This window comes from Pygocentrus nattereri, chromosome 8, assembly GCF_015220715.1.
Source record: "Pygocentrus nattereri isolate fPygNat1 chromosome 8, fPygNat1.pri, whole genome shotgun sequence".
Classification (NCBI taxonomy): Eukaryota; Metazoa; Chordata; class Actinopteri; order Characiformes; family Serrasalmidae; genus Pygocentrus; species Pygocentrus nattereri.
Window position 1 is genome coordinate 39,658,619 of NC_051218.1, and position 20,136 is coordinate 39,678,754.

General features: G+C 37.7%; 1 protein-coding gene across 1 annotated transcript; it reads right to left on the reverse strand.

Annotated features, from left to right (window-relative positions):
- Nucleotides 1-674: 674 nt before the first annotated feature.
- cabp2b (calcium binding protein 2b) lies at nt 675-19,690 on the reverse strand. Its single transcript, XM_017691967.2, has 7 exons — nt 19,604-19,690; nt 15,767-16,009; nt 6,147-6,177; nt 5,000-5,131; nt 3,272-3,381; nt 1,948-2,095; nt 675-892 (listed from the first exon to the last, which is right to left on the reverse strand). Exons 1-7 carry the CDS (start codon nt 19,688-19,690, stop codon nt 867-869), a joined length of 777 nt encoding a protein of 258 aa, XP_017547456.2. The 3' UTR covers nt 675-866.
- Nucleotides 19,691-20,136: the final 446 nt, after the last annotated feature.

Genomic DNA, 20,136 nt, shown 5'->3' on the forward strand with positions numbered 1-20,136 from the left:
TCAGTTCACGGGCAACCGCTCTGGTGGACATTCCTGCAATCAGCATGCCAATTGCACACTCCCTCAAAACTTGCGACATCTGTGGGATCGTGCTGTGATAAAACTACACATTTTAGAGTGGCCTTTTATTGTGGCCAGCCTAAGGCACACCTGTGCAATAATCATGCTGTCTAATCAGCATCTTGATATGCCACACCTCTGAGGTGGACAGATTATCTCGGTAAAGGAGAAGTGCTCACTAACACAGATTTAGACACAGTTTCTCTCAAATATTGTTCACAAAAGGCCTTTTGTTTACATAGAAAAAGTCTTAGATCTTTGAGTTCAGCTCATGAAAAATGGGAGCAAAAACAAGTGTTGCGTTTATATATTTGTTCAGTGTATGTAGAACTTGTGCACTAAAATTTAGTATTTAAGTTAGTTTTCTGTAGAGGAGGTTTTAACCTATTTTCACATAGTCAATGAAACATTAGTATTATTTTTCTGCTTTTGCTTGACATTGTCACAGCCTGCTTGCTATTATTATAACTTGCACAAGGCTAACACAACATGGTGGGGATAACTGACTTTATACACTGCAGACTTTATTGTGAAACGCTGGATTAAGGTGAAAAAACTCTTGTGCATGGCCTCCCACAATCATATTTCCTTCAGACAGATTAAAGCCACATTAATTAGTAAAGCACATTAACCAAAGTCCTTTATTACATACACCTCAACTGAAAAATAAAACTGTACAAATCTGATTTGTCTTCCACTGCCTTAGAAAAAAAAGCATTACCAAATACTGCACTTATGTACGTCCAGTTTTATATATATATATATATTAAACAGATTCTTCTGTGAAGATCATCTGTGGTGAGCTGTCAGCGTGACATCATCCTCACAAACTCTAAAGGAGAAATAATGAGAAAGAGATAAGAATTTCAGATGAAACATAGTGGATAGAGAAAGTGGTCACTTGTGGTTTCCAGTGTCGGTCATGGATGTTCACTAATGCCCTAAGCAGTTTAGAGTTATTTTTGTTCCAACACACTTGATCCAACTCATAATTGAATTTGATAATCCAACTCCATAATCCAATTTCATATTTTGTGCATATTTCTCTATATTTTCTGTATATTTAATACATTTCAATTCGTTTTTTATATTTTACTTTTGCTTATTTTCTTTCTGTAGTGATTACCTGAGTTTACCTGAGTACCAGTGCATAAATGTCCTGACATGCTGTGCAAATGACAAATGAAACTTGAAACAATTACCAATTTTATCAGTTAAATCATACTTAAAAAAGCAGGAAAACATAAATTGAGAATTGAGGGGGGTGTGCCCTTAAAAATGACACATGCTAATGATTTCCTATCTGTGACAGAAAGATGTCATCATATACAGTTATGCAAAAATTAGAACATATTTTGTTGACTTTTTAAAGTGAAAAGTTAACACAGTCTACAGAACACACTTACATATACCAGTTTTCTGGACATTTTCATGCACACTTTCTGTTTATTTAAGTTTAACATATTAAATATTATATTTAACATATTACATATGATATAATGTGCCATAACTTTTGCACAAGCTGCGATTTATCTTTTATTTATGTCAAACTCAGCGAATAAAAATGTACAGAAATGTGTTCTTTGTAGAGGATGTATAAACATATTGTCACTTAAATTCAACAAAATTTAATTGTTCCTAAGATTTTTAATTATTATCTCTCTATCTATTAATTATATGGTAGTTTGGCTATACATGACGATGTTATGTGTTGGAATGGTGAATCCTTATACTCCACTGTATACCATTACACCACTCACAGCCCCTCCCAAATGTCATTGGATAATTTGTACACAGCATTAAACCAAGCATAGCAGTAAGTGCCCACAAGTAGCAGTGTGAACTGATGAACTGCTGAGACTCTATCTTTTTTCAAAAATTTCAGACCTTCAAAGTCCACTTGGCCATCTCCATTGAGGTCCACGTCCTGGAGGATCTCATCAATCTCTCTGGGGTTCAACTGTTCGCCCAGGAGTTTCTTCATGGCTTCCTTTAGTTCAATAATACTGATCTGCCCATCACCATTCGAGTCAAACTGCATGGGAACACAACACAAGCAAGTCTGCTGTGAGTAAATATAGAGTTAGATATGCCACACATACAGTATACAGAACTTTAGAGCAGGGGTGTCCAGTCTTATCTGCACAGGGCTGGCATTGCTGCAGGTTTTCCTTCCAAACAAACAGGAATACGCCTGCTTCCACATGTTTCATCAGTTGGTCAGTCTCCAAACAACTGTGTCATGTGTGCTCTTGCTTAGTTGGAATGAATGCCTTATGCCATCCTGCCTTGTGGTGAGAGAATGAGACTAAGGTTGTATAGAAAAATATTCCTGCATGCCATGTTCTTTAGGGAAAAAGTGTATTAACTTAAGTGAGCCATTAACTTAACAACAGCAAAATAGCATAAATTTTCTTGTATTTTTATATATTTTCCCAGAGGCCAACTTATGATATTTATGGTTTTTTTTGTCCTAAAAATATTAATAGTTCATTTCTAACTTACATTTATATGCATTACAATAAAACAGGCTGTTTTTGCTACTGTGCCTTTAAGACTGATGTGTAAATGAGCTCTGTTCTCATTGGCTGCCCTGTAGTGTGCCTCATTGAAAAGCAGCCTATACTGAAACACTTCTATTTTTTCAGCATCAGTGGGTGGGACTAAACTGCTGTCAGCTGATTAGATAGCTATATGTAAATGAACTAGTTTTTGTGACATCACAAAAACAGTAAATTCAAAACGGGCTGTTTCTGCAGCTTAGTTACTATACATGGACTCAAGAGTGAATGGGTTGTTTTAAAAGAGGACTCTTGTTTCAAAAAAGCAAGGGAAATTCAGTTTTCCATGATTTGATATCTTTAATATTTATTCCTAACTGTTCACAGCCCCACAAGCTTTATTTCAGTGGATTATTTCATTTTTCTTGCCGCATGGTGCTGTTAGGGACTTTTCTGTATGCAACTTTTGTTGTGAACTTACACTCACATTTAAAACACATCCGTTTGTATCAAAGCCAATTGTATCACAGCCAATTTTCACATTTAAGTACTCTGAACAGTGCAGTTTAGCATTTCCCTGTCCTAACATGCCTGATTCAACTCATTAGAGCAGGAAAAACAACTATTGGTCAATTGGTCAATCATTGTTCTGGGCGAATGAGCACATCATATCTGAACTCTTGTGTGTGGGTGTGTTTGTGGCTGGGTACCTCTTTGAAGGCATCTCTTAACTCTTTGACGCCAATCATGTCTGCAGTTTCTGCTAGCATTTTAGGCCCCATCAGCTCCACAAAGTCTTCAAAGTCGATTTTACCCCCACCTACAAAGTACACACGACAGGAATTACTTAATGGGGAATTCCACTGATTTCTCAAATATTTCTGCATAAATAATGAACAAAGTCTGTCAGAGTGATTTGAGGTAAATACTAGTTCTAGAGAAACTTGTGGACTTAGAATTGTTCACGGTGGTGGTGATAGTGTTAATGATGATTTGTGATTATTTTGTCAAGGTTTTGGCCCAAAACTTATTTTTCTTTCAGATTTACTATTTTACTGTGATTAACATTACATAGAACAACTCATGTAGGTCCACTGGTATAAATGAATAAAATGATTTATTTATATATTTGTGTTGTAGATATTGTGACTCCTGGTTCCCATCACCTCCACTGTAAAGAAAGAGTTGGTAAGTTTCCCTACAAGGACCCATTTCACATCAGCCGAAATTTTGAAAAATCAGTAAAGGTTCGCCACAATAGATAAAGTATCTATCTATCTATCTATCTATCTATCTATCTATCTATCTATCTATCTATCTATCTATCTATCTATCCATCCATCCATCCATCCATCCATCCATCCATCCATCACAAGGCTTAGAGTCTCGTCCTTGAATATAAGTGGTGATTAGCCTTATTAACTTACTTTGCTCTAAAAAACCTATTTCGACACAGGAATGGCTTGTTAATAGCTGATTAGTTGGATCAGGGACTAGACTTATAAGGTATTCCCAAATAAAAGCTTAAGAAGGATTATAAGATGAACACAAAATGTTCATAAGAATGGGCCTTATTCATCAATATCTTCCTAATTTTGTTTTTACATGTGTTCTTGAGAAAGGTCCTTATAAAAAGTCTACGTCAGAGTCGTTTGTTGTGTTTTTAAACCACAGAATTGATCAAACCTTTGTGCTGTTGACTGTGTGTAGATTCTGTTCTGACCTAAGAAGAATTCCCAAATAATAAAACATGCCAGAATCTTCCTAAAACCTGCACAAGTGGGTTTTAAGAAGAAATTTCTTTGGTGAATGAGCCCCATTGTTCTTAAATGTAATAAAAAAACAAACATTTGCTCAATAAATTCTTCACAATCGGTTTCTTATTTGGGCTAATAGCTATTTGTGATATAGCCTTCAGTATCGTGATATATTTTACAGCTTACCACAAGTGGAAGAATATATTTTGATTAGATGTAATTTGCACTTCATGGTCATGCAGTTTAATCTGCTTGGTGTTTGAAGACAGCAAAATATTACACTTAATATTTTAGCAAACAAGAACTACAAGTGATAGAGGATGAAATACTGGAAAAATCCTCATTGACCTTTTTAAACAATTAGATTTTGTAAAAATCTTTAGAAGTTACAGGTTTAGTGAATTATCTTAGCAACTCAGTCTAAGACAACTGTTAGGCAGTTATAATTATATAAGCATATCTTTATTATTTTGTGTTTTTAAGAGAAAAGTTAAGAAAGGAATGATGTTCTTAAAAGATTTTTTTGAAGAATAATGTTTTTTTAAGCATTAGTTGTGGGTAGTTAAGCGCAAAGGAAAACAACAAGATGCTTTTGTGATTCTGACCTCAGGACTGGGAAGCGCGTCCCTGTAAAGCAGTGTGATTTTTATCTGTGTGTTTCTGGTTAGTGACATCACTCACAGATTTGCTGACTTAGCTCGATGAGCTCCATCTCTGTAGGCATGTATCCCATAGTCCTCATGCACTCTCCCAGATCCTTACAGTTGATGTAGCCTTTGTTCCGGTCAAACTCTTTGAAGGCCTCCCGCAGCTCTACACACATCAAGAAAGTTACACACTTAAAGAGACAGATTACTTTCCCCTTAGCCTAAATAGCCCAGGTAGGTTTAATGTCTGCACATTTTTGCCTCTTTAAGGGGTGCAATGCTTGTCTGAATCCTAGTGATGCCACAGCCATCTGTGACTTGGAATCCAAGAGATCAACTTTGTGCTCTCTCCTTTCCTTTGTCATTGCATCCATGCAAGTCTGTGACAGGACTGGGCTGTTAGCACTCTCCTACAATAGTGTGTAAGAGGCAGCTGGCACCTACGTCATCTGTTGGCAGCATTCAGAACGTTTTCACTAAGCTGAAACTTGTGAAACAGCTATTTTGCAGTCATACAAACAACAGCTACAACTGCAAAGAGTACAATAAATTAAACTACAAAAACCTATGGCCGTGCTTTGTGGGTTAAAAGTTACAGACTTGCTGCCTGTTTTGGGAAAATGTTTGTAAAAACTGTATTTCTGTATTATCATCATTAAATTGTTTGGGACAATGACACAGTGTCAAATACAACTGATTATGGGGCGACACAGTAAGTTATGTTCTACAACCAGTAATGTTCATGTCAGAGATTCCTGCTTCATTTATGTAATTTTCAGTCAAAACTGGCATTAACCAATTAAAATCCCAGGCTTATTAAATATTAAGGTTTATTACTGACTAACTACAGGACTTCAATACAAAGAGCAGGGCACGATTGAATGAACTTCCCTATATTTGGGAAATTAAGCTCTGTTTTCATATGTAACAGGATGTCAGGGTTGGAAATCGCATAACCAAGTCTAGGTCATGCACTTATACTAATTGGTGGGACATAAGAGTCCATTACTTGTTAGCTACATTGTAGTATCATAAAAAATCAAATTTTGGAAAGGAAGCATGTTTAGTTTAGTGACATCCATATTTCTGTGTGAATACATTTTTAAAGAACTATTACTTTAATTTGAGGACCAGTATGCTGTAACAAAATGAATTCCTCAGTGAGCAGTTTCTGCAAGTACCTTCAATCTCCTCAGGCCGTAGATCCCTGTCCTGTAGCATGCGAGCAAAATGACACGAAAACATCAAATTTAGACACACAAACATAAATTCTCTCCTCCTCTTTCTCTCCCTCCCCCTCTTCATATCTCAATCCCAGACCCATAATGGCTGAGCATCCCACTACAGATAAAGCTTGTAAATGTGCAAGGGGTGAGTAGGTCAAGGATGTTAAAAAGGACAGAACATGAACATATGGAGGAGTTAGGGTCCTGTATAGAACAGGACAACCCATATTCCACCATCATCTACATACGCAACATAAGCATTAGTGCACAGTTCACCACCATGACTAGATTACTGGGGAAAGTGTTGCATGGCAACGGGCACAGATAAGGAGATTTAGGAGGTTTAGCTTGAGGAAGACCCTTCAACACACACACACACACACACACACACACACCAAGCACACTGTCCACACTGTGATCGCAGCACTGTGACGTCACTGAACTGAGTGTCACGAGAAAAAAAAATCCCAGAGCTGATTCTGTTCTTCCATTTACAGCTTTATTTATAATACCCAACACGATATATTTCATACTGGACCCACACTCTCACGCTCTCATCCATACTGCCCCCAGTGGATTACTGTGGATTGACCCCGGGCCCACCAACTGTGGTTAAATATTGCGGTTAAAGTCTGTCCACTATTAACCATTCAGAACCAGGACTCTGATCTTGTTCTACTCTCAAACCTTCCGATTGTGGGCTAGTGTGGACTCGGATGAAGGAATTCTCGCTCAAACTATTTGACCAATATGGAAGAAAGTTCTTGTCAAAAATGAAGGGACTGAATGTGCTCCACTGAATGGTTAAGTTGATGACGATGATTGCTCATGGCGTGACAGACGTTTCCACAATGGTTTGCCATAATGATGATGCAGATGGCTGAAGTGTTCACACAGCAGTGTTCAGGGGAAAATGGTTTCTGTGTACATACAAGTTGTGCCCGGACGAAGCCCTGCCTCAGGAAGATGCATGCAGGGCCAACGATGTTGTGCAGCATAGTGCAGTTTTGGACCAGCGCACTGAAAGGCTGCTTAAACTCAGAGTTTAAATCCTCATCCTCACTGGCCTCCTGGGGCAATGACCTTGCCTCATTCCCCTCAGCCACATCCTTAGGGCAGGGCTACAGATCAATTAAGACATATGAAACAAGTACAGCCTGTTTTAAATCAGTACTCTGAAGCTGTAGACCAACAAAATGAAGCCTTATCATACGGTCACTTCAGGAAGCCATAAGTCGCTAATGTAACTTTAAGTTTGTCTCTTGTGGGTGTGTTCGAGACAGTGTGGGTGTGTACACTGTTGAGCTTTTGACAAGAAAATATGTGTATTGCCGTTTTGTTTGAGCCAAATGTTTATGTTCGCTACTTCACTAACACTTAAGCTAGCTAGCTGACTAACTTCTGCCCAAACTGAGATGTTGGTCAGTCTGGGGTTTGGTCTACAGGGCTGAAGCTATTCAATCATTTTGAATATTGAACAAATATCTGATCGTAAAGTAGACACTCATTTTGCGATTCAGAGAGCTATTTACAAATACAGTACCAGTCAAAATTATTCGGACATGTGACTGAATAAACACTGTTGTTCAAATGTTCAGAATCACTTGTCGTATACATTCTCTTGTTATGTACAGTAATACACTGTACAAAGTAGATTTAAATGTCACAACCTAGATTCCAAAAGGTTTTAGATGCTTTATTCAGTATGTCAAGTGGAGTTTTCTGAGTTATTAAAAGTAAAATTCAAAAGTAAATTACTGTAATATTTTTTAAATCTCAAAATATATATTTGCCCACAGGAATTGTTCACTATTTGAATGACATTTTGGATATAATTATTCATTTTAAGCCTTAATGTTATACAGATCTCTCAGTTCTCATTTTAAAATGTTATATATACAAATAAAATGTGGCCTGTGCAAAAGTTATGGTGTATTTTATATGATATATTTTACATTTTATTCCAGTATGTAAAATTAAACAAGCAAACAGAAATATTTAACCAAAACCAGCCAAAAGGTTTTGCTAAAAACTGAATGAAGTGGAGATATTAGGTTTTCTTCTGACAGCATATAGTATATTATATTATTCAAGTAGTATATTATTCATATAGTATATTATATTATTCAAGTTTTCATTACTGTCCAAAAGTGATTCCAATCTTTTGAATGTAAATGTATGTTTTTTACAGTCTTTCTACACTTTTTAGTTAAAGCCTGCTGGGGTCATCAGTTCTGGACCTAGAGGGCCAAAGTCCAGCAAAAATTAGTGGCTTTCCTACTCAAATGCATCTGATTTAACTTATCAGTTATTTATCAGGTACTTTAGTTGATTTGGACACTGGCCTTTCCAGGACCCGGTTTGATGACCCCTTATCTAAATATAGGAGGACAAACATCGAAGGTGTATGTTTATGAATTCATTTGCTCTGAACAGATGGAACTGTTGGAAAGTGGCCCCTCCTGAGGCCAACAGTGTGCAAAAGTACATAAAGTGGAATGAAGGTCCTACTTTTTCAAACGTTTTGATTTAACACTTTCCTTTGGTCACTGCATAATTCGTAAAGTGCTTTTTTAGTTTTGACATCTTCACTATTATTCATAACTGTGGAAAGACTTGTACTGTATAGGTACGTTTGTTTACTAAAGACAAGAGCACAATTATAAGATAAATCCTTACCTTCTTCATCTTGTGTCTCATTGCTGGATTGGTGCAGTTTCCCATCACTGTAGCTCCTCAGAGATCTGCTGCTCTTTCTTGCTTTGTCTCTTTTACTTTTCTCTTTCTTTCTTTCTGTGTTGAGTTTACAGAATGTGTGATCCTGCGGCACTCATATTCCACATATTTAAAAAAATAAAGTCCTTACAACCAAAGTATCTACATTTTCCTCTTAATTAATCCCACAGACAGCAATGAGCACAGTCATCATTACTGACTGTTTTGAATCAAAGTCCAGCTATATTTTCTATGGACTTTTCTCACCTTTAAACACACTGGAGTTAGAGAGAGATAAAGCAAACTTTAAGAGCCCTAAAACAGCCTGCATTTTGTTTTTAAGCCAAGCCTCACACTTCTTTCTTCTTCCTCAACGCTCACTTGTTTAACGTGCTTTCCATCACTTCCCGTGTCATCCTTCATCCTACACACCCATTTACTAATGCTAGCACTGTTGTGATAGATTGCTGACCCATGCAAATTACAAGCTGGATGAGCGAGAGAGAGAGAGAGAGAGAGAGAGAGAGAGAAAGTGAGGTAAATAGAGAGTGAGAAGGAGAGAGAGATGGGGAGAGACAGCAGGGTGGGGCAAGTGAGTATTAGAGAAATCGGAGCCTTTTTTAATCCCACATTTCAGATTAAAGACGCGGATTGATGGACGGAGAGGGAGGAAAAGAGAAAGTAAGATGTGTGAGAAAGAGAAATGATGAGAAAAGTGTAGAATGAGAGAGAGAGATGGGGGAAAAATAGTAAAAGGTTTTGTGAGAGAGCGAATGAGTTCGACACACTGAACATACTTGATTTATACGTGTATATAATTTTATATGACTGAAATATGCAATTACATTAACACAGTTTTGTCGATCAGTTCACTTTCTTTTGCCAGTGATTTTGACAAAACCTCATATCTACAAAATAGCAATTTCACAGGAGAACAAAAAAATACTGTATGGTGTATTTTTATAGACTTTCCATGTAGTGTAAAAAGTTTCAAATTATGTAAAAGGAATAGTAAAAATTAACCATACCATGACAGTATATTCCTCAGATTATAACTTTTTTCCAGGGGCGGTGGGGGGTGGTTTGGGTCTTTTAGTGCTATAGCATCTAAGCTCTGGAACTCCTTGCCTCAATACATTTGTGACTGTTCATTCATTTCCTCTTATAAAACTGAATTGAACACTAATCTCTTCACCCAGTGTGACACTTCTGCCTCAACCTCATAGCTTTTAGTGTATGTTGTCCCGCATCTTGTTTCTTTTGGTTTATATTGTGCCTTCATTTTGCTCTTTCTCATGATCACCTTGTCATAACCATTCTTGTTCTTTTCGTTTAGTTCTTTTGGTAATACTGCACATCTGTGTTGTTGTGTTCTTCTTTATCTTCTATTCTCCCTGTTTTGGTTTTCCTATTTTCGATGCTCTGTGAAGTGACCTTGAGCTTTTGAAAAGATGCTGTATAAACAAAATACATTACTATTATTTTTTTTTTTTTGGAAATTATGTACACTTTGATTTGAACAAAGTTACCTCAGTCTGTTCCTTTTTTCAGTGTTGGAGCAAGCAGCTTGTTTTGTAGGAGTGTATTTGTGTGGCTGCCTCCACTTCCATTTTGCATGCGTTAATCCTAATGTAATCACACCCTACCACACAGTAATGTATGAAACCTGACCTGCAGTCAATGCTTTTTATTTTAGTGAAACCCACCTTTTATTACTTTGTCTTACAAGCCAGTCTGGGCTGTAATCCATATTAATCCACCCCCACTCCCCCACTCCCCAACTACACACACACATACACACATATACACATTCATCCATGGTGTGTGCATGAGCTGGGCTTGGTTTCCTAAAAGCATCTTAGTGTTAACAGATAGAGAGAGCATTCAGAGTGATGCTTCCTCTACCATTTAAGAATCAACTCTGTATTAAGATGCTTTTGGGTAACCCAGGTCTGCTTAGTTGGATCAGGTGTGTTGTAAGCAGGGAAAACAATAAAAAGCACAGAGCTGTTAGGAAACACTGAGGTAAAGGGTGAATTAGTAAAGGGTTACATACATTTAATTACTGTAAAATGTTCATTTCCTGTGAAAATCACTTTGAGAGTCTGCAATTAAACTTAAAAGTTCTATGTAATGAAATATTGTTCTTTTTATGATGTATTACATACAGATAAATGCTGCATCAAACAGTCTGAGGATCAATTGAGGGTCTGTGTGCTGTGTGCGGGCATATCTGGTTAGATGAGGTCACTCCTGCAACAGCTTGTCTTAAGATTGCATAATCAGAAGGGTGGAGCCTCAGCTTCACAGGAGCAACTGGGTGGTCTCACAAAGCATGTGTGCGCAGTAGCATCAAAGTAACTTTAGGTGGAGGCATGTGTCCACACTGGACAGCAAGAGATGGCCCTGACTGTGAAACTAATATATGGTTTATGTAATTATGAGCATGAGAAATTAGGTATTGGGTTAAATTACATATCCTGCACTGTAGTATAATCTTTGGTATATTCTGTGTTACTGTAAAGCTCATGTGTCAGGCCCTGGCCCTTGTGGGCCAAAGCGCTGCAGACTTCAGTACACTGCCTCATTAAACACACCTGATTCAGTTAATTAGCAAGGCCTTTTTGGACTGAATTCAGAGAGATAGGTGAGGGTAAACACTAATATTCGCAGCACTTCGGCCCAGAAGGTCCCAGGTTTGACATGTAAAGCCATTGTGGTCACTCCCATTTTCTCTAACCAAAGTCACCCAACCCATTTCCTAACTAGTCAGTCTGGTACTTCATTTTCTTTCCTTAACCAACAACTGATGAGAAGTTTTGGATGAAATTCTTGAACAGGCCTCCAGTGGCCTGTTTACACCTTGCATTAACATGAGCTTTGTGTTCAGATTATATCTGGTTAAGCTTTGGCCAGATTCCGTTTACACTGTTCACTAAAATGTGTCCCCAGTGTGTGCAGATGAGATACAATTGTACTTTTCCCGCATGTTTTTGTTTTACTTTTGTTTTCTCTTTTCCCTGTTAATGTAAGAATAGTTACGCTCCGCCTGGACACTTCCATTGGCCTTGCGTGCATGAAGACTCTTTGTTCTGGGATGACTTTAACTTCATGTCCTCCAAATTTTGGTTCATTGTTTATTCTCTCACATGCTAATCAAGATTGGCAGGCGCATTTCCTCTCATGTAACTGTAAACGGAAAACGAAAACACATTCTGTTTGCACTTGAGTTAAATGTGGTCATGATCTGACCTCTGTCAGGGCCTCTGACCACCTCCAAATGTGGTTTGAGTGGTCTGATTGTAATCTGCTTATAATGCGTCTTGGGGACGTTTACACTTTTTCCTGCAATCAAGTGAAATCTAGACCTGATCTGATCACCAGACACGCATATAAATCCAAGGTGTGAACAGGCCTTATAGTTCAAGATGCCTTCTTTATTGTTTAGCATAATATTAGCTAGGATGCGAGACAGTAGCACAAAGCTTACTAAATGGTAGAGCGAGGAGTTTAATATACTCTCATTGTCCCTTCTTAATCCACAATTTACCAGTACAGTGCTTTGGGAAGACTGAATTTTCTTTGGTTTCAGCATTTATGTGACACAAAGGCAGCCAAATATGCAAAGCAGAGTCATATTTGACCTGTGTATGTGGGCATTTAGGCTGTGGCATCACCTGCTGGTATGTCAGTCAGTTGCTATTTTGTTTCAACTGATCGGATAACCGTGTTTTTCATCCCTCACTGAAGGAATCCATTTCGATTGAGTGGATTGGATCAGTTCTGATTAGGCTATAATTTGATGTTGCTATGGGCTAAAAATAGGAGTAGCTTGTCCCTGAAGCAATTAAATAATCATGCCTCTTCCAGGAAGGTGACTGTTTGAGGTTGGGTTTCCCATCTTGCTGGTGATAAAATGGCAATATTGAGTGATTACAGCACCGTGTAAGACAATCCTAGCACAGAAACATAATACTATGAGCCAAACATGGCTGCCCGGCTGAGCGCGACAGGACAGGCCTGCTTGTGTTAGGGCAGCTCCTTTTATCTCTGATCTCATGTCAGTCAGTCACCTCACCACCTGACTGGAAGTGAATTGAACTACTTGCCAACATAGATCTTCAGAGATATTAGTATGTCCAAATAAAATTAATTAAATATTCAAATAAATGTTATGAGTGGACCTCAGTACCTGTGTGCAGTACTATAGCAGGTCAAAATCTGAAGTGTGGCTTCCGAAGGAAACGTAATGAATAAGATGTTTTTAACAACAGTACATGCATTACTTTTGTATTGTTCAGATTAGTTGTCAGTTGCATATTGTAGTTTATAATTTTCTAACTAACTAATTTTCTAATTAACTAACTAGTTTTTGAAGTAAAGGAGCTAGGTGTTTACTTTGCAGTCTATACAGCCTGTATATGGAAACAAAACTGTGAAAACAGCCTGTTTTGAATTCATAATTTCTGTGATGTCACAGAAACTGCCCATATCTGCCCATACACACTGAACTTTTGGACTTTCACCCTGGACTGCTTTCTGAATTTGAGGTACACTGTAAAAAAGTGGCTCATCAGATCCACTTAAAAATGACTTCATGTGATAACAAGTAAATTAACTCGTTTTATTCAACCTAAATAAATACTTTGAATGAACAATTTTTCCATCAAAGTAATTTTTTGAGTTGAATAAAACTGCTTGTTATCACATGAAGTTTCTTTTTTAAGTAGACCTGACAAGCCACTTTTTACAGTGTACAGTATGAGACAGCAAACAGAACAAAGCATAATAACAAAAACTGCCTGTTTAATTCTAAGGGACAACGAGAGGATGGAATGTGGTCATGTAAAAAGGAATTGTGTCTGCTGTCTTGTGTACATGAACCCATACAAATGTGTCAATAATAGACCTCAGGACCTATTAAATAAAATAGTATACACAAAAAGTCTATGATGTGGGCCCTTTAGATAGTCACTCATCATTTTGAGTAGGAAACAGAGGTGAACTAGGTGCTGACCTTCAGGTTTTGTACTCTAGTATGTCACATCACGGCCAAACATGAACTGCTTTGTTGCTACTGTTTCTCAAGGGAATTACTTAATCTATGTGAATAAGAGAGGAGTTGGGCCAGCTTTTGTGTAATGGGAGCCATTAAGGCCATTCATTCTGATCACTAATGCCTTTGCTTTCAAGGAAAAGGTGCTATTTTAGTCAAGAGTATAGAAATATTTAAATAAATAAATAAATAAATAACAAACAAAAAACACAGGTCACATCTCGATTACTGAGTGTTTTGAGGGGTGAAATATGAGAGTAGGTTGTGGGCGTATTGGTTGCTGTTACCTAATCACCATGATGAAACGCTACACATAAGTCACTGGAATATTGAACATGAGCTTGAAAGCTAACCTTCACAGCTTTTGACCTTGATTGCTGCACTTCAGTTCTTCATTGTGTGGTGGTTGACTGAAACTCACTTATGGTATTCAGTTATTGGCTGGCCTGAACATCAAGTCCTGTTTGTGTTGGACCAAATCTATAGGCACGCTATACATTAATACGAATGTGTATGTAAATGAAGTCGCTGTGTATGCACACTGTGAAATTAGACCTCTGCATTTAAGCCATCCGTGCAGTGAAACACTCACATACATGCATGCTAGTGAGCACACACACTAGGGGGCAGAGAACACACTTGCCCGGAGCGTTGGGCAGCCCTATCCACAGCGCCTGGGGAGCAATTGGGGGTGAGGTGCCTTGCTCAAGGGCACTTCAGTCATGGACTGTCAGTCGAGGGGATCAAACCGGCAACCTTCACAGGGCTGGTTCGCTAACCTCCAGCCCACGACTGCCAGAAGCAGGAAAAAAGACTCAAGGTTTGAGGCCCAGTTGCACAGCACATCTGCGATTCCATCTAATCAGGATTGAGGGTGATGCACAATGCCACGCTTCGATTATGACATGTCGGGAAGTAATTCAGTGCAAATAAAAGTTGTATTTATCGAATATCCAAATGTGACTGGAGGAACTATTTACACAACAGCGGGAAATAAACAATAAAGTAAACTAAAAATACTTTCTGGTCACATTGCATGTTTTGTTGACTTCCTAAGTGAAAATAAGTTAACATCCCCTCCACATAGAATAAAATGAATTAAATATTATTTTAAACACAATAAATATATCTGAAAATTTTACTGCAAAAGGTATTTAATGAGTTCAACATATAAAATGCAGCGTCCATATTTTATGCTTTATTTCCAATTTGTTAAATCCAGCAAATAAATAGTAAAACAAAGTAAAAAAAAGTAATTAAAATGTGCAGCAGTGTGTTCTCTTTACAGATTTTCACTTAGAATATCAACAAAACATAATTTCTCAGGGGTGCCCACACTTTTGTATATGACTATACACTACATGTCCAAAAGTATCTGGACAACCTTCCTTATCAGTAAAGTCAGCTACTTTAAGGTGCTCTTATTGCTAACACAATTGTGCACAACTTATATAATCTCCATAGAGAAGCATTGCCAATAGAATAGAATGGGACTCTGTGTTCTCTACCTTTGAGATGGGTTGGTGTGCACTTTGTGATCCAGAACTAATCATTCAACATCAGTACCTGCACTCACTAATGCTCTTGTGGCTGGATATAATCAAATCCTCACAGAAATGTTCCAACATCTAGAATAAAGCCTTCTCAGAAGAGTAAAGGCTGTTACTGCAGCAAAGGGAGAACAAACTCCCTATTAAAACCCTTGGACTTCAGAATAAAAGCATGATAGGCAAGTGTCCACAAACTTTTGGACGTACTGTCTCCTCTTTTTGTTTGTGTGGACGTGAATATTATGTGTTCTTACTTGACCAAAAACTGAGTCCACAATGGGCACTAGGTCAGCGTCCTCTTTCTCTCGCTGTTCCTCCGTCTCATTTGCAGCATCTTCATCTTCCTCCTCATCCTCACCCCCCCTTTGTTCGAGTGGTGCAGTCTGACTCTGTCTCTGTCGTCTTTTAGGCTTAGCGCTGCTGCTGAATGCCTCCACCACGCCCATTTCAAGCTGCCTCCTCTGCTTCTCCACCTTCTTCTTGATGGCAGCCTGAACCTATCAGCATCAGGAAGCAGAAGCTGTTTAGCCATATGAGAGAGCAGAGTTACCACAACTTTTATCCACATTCAAACACCTGATCTGTCACGGATCCTTTAGTGACGTCTGCTGGAATTATACACAGATATTTTATTCTTTTTCATATTTTTTATACTGAAAACTAAGCAGTCATTGAGGATGAGTCTTTAGAATTCTTAGTACATAAAGATCTGTTTTTGGTAAATTTCTACCCATAAGTTGTGGTAGAATACAGTACTGCCACGTTTTGGCACAATGAAGGCGTCATATATTATAGAATAGCATAGCACACAGCATATGTCATCCATCAATTGATGCAATAAGCAGCATTGAATGAAAGAGAATATTCATCTCGATACTCGTTTTGAGGGGTGAAATATGAGAGTAGGTTGTGGGCGTATTGGTTGCTACACATAAGTCACTAGCATATTGAACATGACCTTGAAAGCTAAGCTTCACAGCTTTTGACTTTGATTGCTGCACTTCAGTTCTTCATTGTGCGGTGGTTGACTGAAACTCGCTCATGAATATGGTGAAGCTACAACAAAAATCTCCTGTTTGTTATGAGAAAGCTAGCTAGCTTGCTAGCACTGTTAGCTAAAGCAGCATTCAATGGCAGCATTCAGTGCCATTTCTCCAAGCTTTCTCCTGCTTCAGTTGTTATACTGCTGTCCAATATTTACCTTTTTGGTAAAATACTGTTAGTCATACTACATTTTAAATGGATCATCTATAGATGCTTTCACTGTTAGCAGTCTATCTGGTGAATCTCTGTTCATTAACTACAGCAACATCGTTAAGGTAAAGGTTGGGTTTGGCATTAGAGTTAGAGTCAGGGTTAAAGTTTAATGGGTTAGATTTCTGGTTAGATTTAGTCAAATCTGTATGGAATTCAACAGAAGTAGAATTAAACTTAGCATTCATTTGCTTTTAATAGATATTTAGTTTAAAGTGTCCAGGATCTCTTTATTTCTAAGATTTTACTGTCATGTCTGGAAGTGAACCTCCATATATCAATACAATGTTAGACTCAGCCTAATTGTTTTCATAGCTAAAGGGTACAGAAAGTGTAAAACTACAGTAAGTGGGACATAAAGTCAAAATGACAACAAATTACAGCAGTTGCATAACTGTTGTATAAAACCCAAAGCCCAGAGAGGCCAGGTTATACTGTGCCCAACTTATAGGGACAAGTATAGAATAAGTATAGAACTACCTACGACAACATCCTACTGACTCCACTGCTCTATAGATCAAAACCTCATTTATTTTATGCTAATTATCTCTGTTTTCTATTTTGCATAACTTTACGTAGGCTCTAAATGCTAAGAATGGACATCAGCTCCCAAATTTCATAGCACAACACAGTAACATACTTTCATTCAAGAAAACATAATTAAAATGACAGCAGTTGTTTACAGTGTATGGAACAGTGATTTTCATGCTTTGCTTATCATCCCAGTCCAAAAAAATTTATCTCCAAAATGGTAACTACAGGAAAAGGCAAAAATGTTCTTTACGTTTAATGTAAGTTAATGTAAAGAGATTTTATTTCAATCAGTTTTGGAGAATTTCTATCAGTCCATTCATCATGAAATTTTTACACAATCTGATCTTCTGATAGATTTCATCCTGGTAATAAATGTACTCTCAGTATTGGTAGAACATGGTGTGAGGACTAACTTTGGCAGGCCCTGTAATAATAATAACAACAGTGGCAATAAAATGAATAGAAGTAATGCTCCTGGGATTGGCAGAATATAAGGTAGAACTAAATATGTCAATATTGACACAAAATGGGTGCTCAGTAGTGGCAAAACACAAGCCTTTCTCATTGAAATCAAGTTAATTCTATTAAAACAACGTGAGCACTTGGAACTGATAGTCTAGGAGTTTGGGGTACGGCTAGAACTTGAGCACTCAGTATTGACAGAACATGAGCAGGCCTATCTAATGTTGGTAGAGCCCAAGCTCTGGTGATAAACGAGCCTCCTGTAATGCTACAACTAAAGTCACACTGAATAGTGTCAGATTAGCTTGCTGCTCACTGTAGACTTAAAGCAGCTCAAAACACCAGGTTGTTTGCAAATGAACTAAAGTCTCAGTATATCTAAGGAACTGATAAATAACATCTGATAGATCTGAAAGTGCAGCTCTAGACAAATGCAGAGACTGGAGTTGAAGGCTTGCAAATTATATCTACTTCAATGTGCTCAAATATAACTGCAATATATAACTCAAATATAACTGCCCAAAATTTTGTTTAGACTGCTGCCATTTTCTCTGACAGAGATGTAGATTTCAGCTCAGTTATGTCAGATTGGACCAAACTGTTTTAGCTTGGATGACCCAACCCTGTGCCCATGTCCCCACACACTTGAATTACACTACTGAACTCAGACAATTATACTGAAAATGGCTGTGTAGCCTGCATATCTCTGGACACCAGAATGAAAAAAAAACTTATGTCATCCAGAACTAATGAAACAGTGACACACATCTTTTGTTTAGACAGATAGCATATCGTTTTGAATGGCCAGTATCATCAGAGCAATTTCACATAACCTTCTTCATATTTTGAGAAAATCTAATTAAATGTTAAACTTAATAATTAACCCCTTATAGTGTGCTTATTATTCAGAAACTATTTACTGTGCATTAATTACTGGGAAGATATGTAATTTAAGTACTAAGTACTAGTTAATGAGGTTGAATTACATGTTCTTTGATGCTGTAAGGGAAATAATTTAATGCAATCACTGTTTATTTGTTGAATAGAACACATTGGGCAAAAAATAAAACATAAAATGTGTCATGGAAAAGTTATGTTAAAGTTAAAAGTTATATAAAATGACATATTTCATTGTGTTCTCCGTACAGGATGTGTTAACTTATTTCCATTTAGAAAATCAACAAAACATGTCCAGACTTTAGCATAGGATTTTATATATCGCTGCTGTCAGAATAAAATCTTCTGTCTCTTTTGTAGTTTTTTAGTTTTTGACATCATTTGAAAATGCCTGTTGCCCTTTACAGTGTGTGTACTGTGTTTCATGATGAATGGACCAAAGTAAATGACCCAAAATGACTTGGAAAAAAATCTGGTTGCACTGACTTACATTAAAAAGAAAGCATGCTTTTTCATTCTCTTGTAAAGTTACCATTTTGGAGATGCAAGGTTTTGCTCTGACAACAGTAAAATCCTGGACCATTCTGGTTTCACCACCCCAGTCCACCTTTCCCCACCCCCTCTTCCTCCATTCTGGGGGGGATATTTTAATTTGTAAATGTTCACTATAAATATGAACATTAGTATATAACAATTATCAATGTGCCTATTAAGCGTCTCCCAGATCTCCCATTCAAAATTCAGGCAACAAAAAAAACAGCAGACACAGACTGGACAACAATGGAAAATTAAAATGCCTCCCACTCTTTAAGTGGTTTATAAAAAAAGAGGTTAAATAAAAGACATTTGGTAAAAATGAGTAAAAGTGATTGTACCACAGAACACAGTAAAGATGTATAAGCCTCTGACACACACCTATAGAGAGTACACGCACATACACACACCTGTTTTGCGGTCCTTTCTGGTGGAGCGCTCATTCCGGCAGCACTGCCTCCCCCTGCTGCTGATCCCTCTCGAATGATCATGAACATCACTGTAACTATCTGACGCTCTTGCTCGTCCTCTCATGCGCTCACTCTCTCTCTCTTCCTCTCTCTCTCTCTCTCTCTATCTCTCTCTCCCTGTAAGCTAACACCTGTCTTACCCCTCCCTCTGTGATCCTCTCTAAAGTTTCAGCCAAATTTCAGCTGAATTCCTTTAGATAAAGGTGATTAGTTTAAGTAATCGTGCTGTTCTTCACAAATCAGAAAACTAATCACTAAACTTCATAATCTAAAACAATTCATCATTTTTGTTCCTTCACAAATGCTCTCGCCTTCTTTTGCTGTCCTGACCTGAAATTAATCAATAAATGAAAACTCTATCTTTCTTTGCCATGTTTCTGTTTCCCTTTCTGCAATGGCTCTCTAACGTTAGTCTATTTACCACTCTTCTCTTCAGTCTGCTGCCATTCTCTCAGCCTCTGTGTCTCTCTCTC

What these genes read in the sequence shown, in the direction of transcription:
- cabp2b (XM_017691967.2), bottom strand. Translation starts at nt 19,690, where the DNA reads ATGTTCATGATCATTCGAGAGGGATCAGCAGCAGGGGGAGGCAGTGCT. An exon ending in ACGGCCTGAGGAGATTGAAG is followed by an intron (nt 5,132 to 6,146) that starts GTACTTGCAGAA and finishes TGATGTGTGTAG; the next exon opens with AGCTGCGGGAGGCCTTCAAA. An exon ending in CGAGCTAAGTCAGCAAATCT is followed by an intron (nt 3,382 to 4,999) that starts GTGAGTGATGTC and finishes TGTACTTTGTAG; the next exon opens with GTGGGGGTAAAATCGACTTT.